We start from the raw sequence: 5,112 nt of genomic DNA on the forward strand, positions 1-5,112 counted from the left end.
GGGGGGGGGAACAGCGGGCGGCATCGCGCAGGCGCGGGCAGGAGCTGCCGGCCCCTCCTGGCCCAGGTGAGCGCGGTGCAGGTGAGGGGAGGGAGGATTCAGCCGGCGGCGCCGCTCCCCGCAGCCCGTGAGCGGCGGGAGCCGCAGCCCGCAGCGCCATGTCCGTCCTCGCCAAGATGGGGGACTGGCAGGTAACGGGGGGCTGCCCCATTTCGTCGGGGGGTTGTTACGTGGGACGGGAGTTGGGTATCGAGGGACGGGACGGACCGGGACGCTCCCACGCGTGATCCGCCCCAGGGGGGGGGAAGGGTTGGGTGGGTTCGGTTGCCTGTGCTGCTCCTGACTTTTCCGATCTCTCTCCTCGCTGCTTTATTCCTTACTGGAGGAAAAGACAAAAAAAAAAAAAAAAAAAAAAAAAAAAAAAAAAAAAAAAAAAAAAAAGTGAGCACAAATATATTTTTAATCACTTTTACAGTTGAAATTGGCGTCCTTTATCGGGGGGTCGGTGAGTAGAAGCGATCTAAATGGGACAGATACGTGTGTGTGTACACATCTGTATTACTTTCGCACTAACCCAGCTTAGGCTTGGTTACGAACCCCCACTTAGGCTCTCTTTGCCCCAGATGTGCCCCCACCGCAGCCCGCTGCGCGCTGCCCCGGGCGGTACATAGCGGGGGGAGCCCCGGGGTGCGGGGTTGGGCGCTGGGGGTAAAGCAGGGCTCCTCGAGGCAGGACGCAGCGTCTGAGCGGATGGTGCCTCGGGGAGCGAAATGAATGGGATCGGGGAGGAGGGAAGAGGGGCCCCGAGGGAGGGAGAGCGTGCGGGGCCGACAGAGCGCTCCGCGTAGGGAACAGACGAAGTTCGCTGGTGTCACCGCTCCGTCCCTGCGCTGTAGCGTTCGCAGAAGTGTGTTTTTGGCTGCCCGTGTTTTTGCCTCGCCGTTCTGTCCGGGTGTGGCGTGTAGGGTTTGGGGCTGGATTTTGGAGAACAGCCACCGGGACCGGAGGAGAAGAGAACAGTTCTCGAAAGAACGCGGCTTTTCAATAATCCGTCAAAAAATAAAAGGTGACATCGAACCCCGAGGGCAGGAGCCACCTCCGCAGGCTGCAAACGGTCGCACCTCGCTTCCCCTCTGCCTGGTTTTGGGGGGAAAAAGGGGGAAAAGCTCAGAGGACGCCCCGCGCCCGAGAGCACGGCCCCTTTCCCCCCCGCGGTGGGCGCACACGGGCGCAGAGCCGTCCCTACGGTCCCGTACCTGCGGCGGGCGCGGGTCGGAGCCGGCGAGCAATTGGGCCGCGGTCGCTATGCTAATGAGGCGCTCCGGCTGCGGGTAAAGCGCTGCAAAAGGGAAAAGTTTCTGCCATTAGAGGGAGATCTCCGAGCGCTCAGTGCAGAGCGGCTCTGCACAGCTCAGCCGCGCTCCGCAGCATCGAGTCGGGGGGATCGGACCCTCTCCCGCCGACCCATGAAAATGCTCTGGAAGCTGACGGATAACATCAAGTATGAGGAGTGCGAGGTAAGCGCCTGACCGGACCGGGCACTGCCCCGGGGCCATTCGCCGCGAACGGGGCCGCGCAGCATCCACCGATCCGTGGATTTCGTTGAGGAGGAGTTGTGCCCCCGAGCCGGGAGCGGCCGAAAGGGGCCGGGGCCTCTGGGAGCCCTCGGGGAACGACGGCGGAACGAGAGCCGGAGCAATCCCGGCCGTAGGGAGAGCTCTGTGCGTGAGGCTCTGTGGGATGCTGCGCGCATCCGCGCGGATGGATGAACGGATGGATGGACGGACGGATAAATGGATGGATGGAAGAATGGATGGACGGATGGATGGAAGGAAGAGCGAGGAGACAAAGGGAGCAGAGCGGCTCAGGACAGCCGCTGAAATCCCCCCCCCCCCGGTGCGGCCGTGTCCCGAATGCGGCTCTGGGGGCAGCCTCCCTGTTCTCAGGGCCTTCGAGCAGTCGTATATGGACCGCTCGGAAAATTAAACCCCAACAACTAGGGTCGGAGGACAGAGCCGTGTGTGTGTGCGGCCGCGCTCTGAGTGTCTTTTGGTCTGACACACACACACACACACACAAAAAAAAAAAGGAGAAGAAGAGCAAAACGAAGAGGGCAGCCCATGCCAATCTCCAACGAAAGCCACGCTCACACCTTCCACAAAAGTTCTCCTTGCGGCTCGGATCAATAAAAGGACTGCACTGTGCGAACGAATGTACTTCTTTGGGGCCGAGCCGGCGCCGGGCGATGCCGCGGCGTAGGGCAGGGTCCGAGGAACCTCCGGGGACCGAAGGATGCGGTGCTTCAGTCGTGCCCCAAGCGCTGGGACGCAGCCGCTGCCCGGAGCGAGGCTGAGCTGTCGGATATGCGATGTCTGGCAATGGGGCGTCAGGGAGATTTTTTTTAAATTTTATTATGATTGTTATAATTATTATTCCATCCGTCGGCCGAAGGCACGGCGAGAGCTTCACCTCTTCCCCGGCCCAGGCCGCCGGTTGTGGGTCAGAGCCGTTTGCGTGCCGCTTGCCGTCGGGTCTTCGGCCCCGGCCCCCGCGGGCGCCGATTTCGTCCCGTCAAGGCCCGGCGCAGTGCGGAGCCGGGGCCGGGATAGGGACAGAGGAGCGGCGCGGAGGGCGGTGCCGGAGTCGCGCAGCCAGTCGGACGGGTTGCGCGGGGCCCGGCGTGTCTGGGCCGGACGGAGGAGCGCTCGCCGTGCCTCCCTCCCGCCGTGCCCGACTCTCTCGTTCTCCCCCCGCGTCCCGCCCGCCCTCCTTCCTCCCTTCGTTCCTTCCTTCCCTCCTCTTTTCCCGGCTCCTCCGAGTGGGGGGCGGCGGATGCTGGCGGGGCTGGAGGTGCGGGAGGAAGAGGAGGAGGAGGAGAACTTTCCAGGACGCGGCGGCGACAGCGGAGCGGGGACCCCTCGGCGGGGCATGGACGGGGCGGCGGCGGAGCCCCCCCCGCGCGAGGGCGGCGGGCCGGAGGGCGGCGGGAGCCGGGAGCGGCCGCTCTTCTCCCCCTCCGCCGCCTTCGAGCCCGGCTTCTCTCAGCAGCCGCAGCCCGAGGTGCGCCCGGGGCTGGGGACGACGAGGGAGGGAGGAAAAGGAGGGAGGGAAGGAGAGAAGGAAAGGGGATCCCGCGCCCCCCCCCCCCCCTTTTCCCCCCCCCCCCCCCCCGCCGCACGGTTCTCCCACCTCCGCCGCACCCCTCCCGGCTCCCACCCTCTGCCTCTCTCCGCTCTCTTTCTCTTTCACTTTTGCATGCCCCGCAACCTTTTAAAATGTGGCCCCTTCCCTGTGATTCGCCAGACGCGGCGGCATGTCCCCCCTGCGCGCCGCGCTCCCTCCCTCCCTCCTTTTTGTCTCTCTCTCCCTCTCTCTCCCTCTCTCCCCGGCGCTGATTAGATACACCGATTCCTCATTCAATGGACGTCATTTAGAACGGGCTCTGCCTTGAGTTGCCTTCGCGCTTCACGCTCGATTTGCGGCCATTCTTCCCTTATTAAGTATTCGTGTAATATTAATAGTCATGAATATCCGCTGCTAGGAGGCTCCGGGAAGGCGGCGGCGGAGCGGGCGTGAGGAGCCCGAGCGGAGCGGCGGAGCTCGGGGGAGAGGAGAACGAGACAGAGACAGAGCGAGAAAAAGGATTGAGAAACGAACACACATCCTTTAAAAAAAAAAAAAAAAAAAAAAAAAACAAAAAAAAAAAAAAAAAAAAAAAAAAAAGCGCAAACAAACAAACAAACAAACAAAAATCGACCAACTTTACCTCTCGCCCCGCGCCAGGATAGCAGAGGCTCTGCAGCACCCGATGAAGGGCAGCGGCGGGCGCTGCGCGTTCTGATGGATTCCGGCGGCGCGGGCGCGGAGCAGGAGCAGCCCCGGCGCCCCGCTGCTGCCCCCCGAGCGTAGCGCCGGGCTCCGGCCGCGTCCCTCCGCGCAGCTCCGCGCCCCTCCGCGGCCGCCCCGCGCCTCTCTCCCCGCCGCGCAGCCCCCGACGCCTCGCAGATGTTAGTACACAGTTTTTCGGCTATGGTGAGTGGCTTCGCCTTTCTCTCCGCCGGGGGTCGGGGCTCGGGGCGCTGCTATTGTTGGCGGCGGCGGCGGCCGGGCTTGCGGCGGCTCTGCCCTGCGTTCTGGTCTTTCGTCTCGGCTTCGCTCTCCTCGTTCTCGTTTGGTTTTATTTTCCTTTCCTTATTTGTTGGGGGGGGATTGGTTTGGATATTTCGTTGCTTTCTGTCTCTCTTTTTCCTTTCATTTTTGCTCTGCCGATCTCTAGAGCCGCCACTCCGTTCCCTTCGCCCCGCACCTGCCCGCGGGGCTTTCCTCCTTCCCTCGCCGCCTTTCTCAGAGCTCTGTCTCTCTCCTTTCGACCTCTTCTTCCTCCTCCTCTCCCCCGTCTGAGCGGGGCCCGGAGGAGACTCTGGGGCCGCGCCTTCGCCCCGAATCGTTGTGCAAAGTTGCGGGCAGGGGCAACGGTGTCCCCGCAGCAAGATGGCAGTTCGCTCGGCTCCCTCGCGTTATTCCCGGGATGTGGCGGCGGCGGCCCCCGGCAAAGGTGCACCGGGACCGGGGCAGAGCTTTGGGTTGCGTTTTCGGATTATGGTTCCGTAGGGCCCCGTGTAAGGGTTCTTTCAGTGCCCGCTGCCGGGGCACGGCCGGCCGGGAGCGCACGGAGCCCCGCCGCAGCGTTTTTTTGAATTGTTCGGAACGGTCCCGTTATTGTGATTATCGCTGCTATTATACCGCCACCGTTGGGGCAATGGTCCGAGCCCCGTTAATGCTGCCAAGGTGGGTAGACGGACCTCCGTCTCTCCCTCCGAGAGAGGAGCTGCCCGATGGGGGAAATGACCGGAGGGCGATTTTGAGGAGCACCGGTTTTGATTTCATCTTTTGTTTTTCTTTTCTCCCCCTCTCTCCCCTCCCCTCTTCCCCCGTACCCCCTCCCCGTGTCTCCCCCCCCTTCGCCCCCCCCCAGGAGCGCCACGACAGTGCCAGCAACGGGACGGCGCGGCTGCCCCAGCTGGGGGCCGTGGGGCAGTCCCCGTATAGCAGCGCCCCGCCGCTCTCGCACACCCCCAACGCCGACTTCCAGCCGCCCTACTTCCCCCCCCC

The 5,112-nt window shown here is 63.4% G+C and overlaps 1 protein-coding gene across 1 annotated transcript in view; it reads left to right on the forward strand.

The window, feature by feature from the left end:
• Positions 1 to 2,832: 2,832 nt before the first annotated feature.
• Positions 2,833 to 5,112, forward strand: part of TFAP2A (transcription factor AP-2 alpha) — an 11,439-nt gene continuing 9,159 nt past the window's right edge. Inside the window, exons 1-2 of the mRNA XM_042868857.1 lie at positions 2,833 to 3,060; positions 4,976 to 5,107. Coding sequence (XP_042724791.1) covers positions 2,833 to 3,060; positions 4,976 to 5,107 — 360 coding nt within the window. The remainder of the gene's footprint in view (positions 3,061 to 4,975; positions 5,108 to 5,112) is intronic.

The sequence above is a fragment of the Lagopus leucura genome, unplaced genomic scaffold (genome assembly GCF_019238085.1).
Source record: "Lagopus leucura isolate 7727_CA_CO unplaced genomic scaffold, USGS_WTPT01 Super-Scaffold_100002, whole genome shotgun sequence".
NCBI classification, from domain to species: domain Eukaryota; kingdom Metazoa; phylum Chordata; class Aves; order Galliformes; family Phasianidae; genus Lagopus; species Lagopus leucura.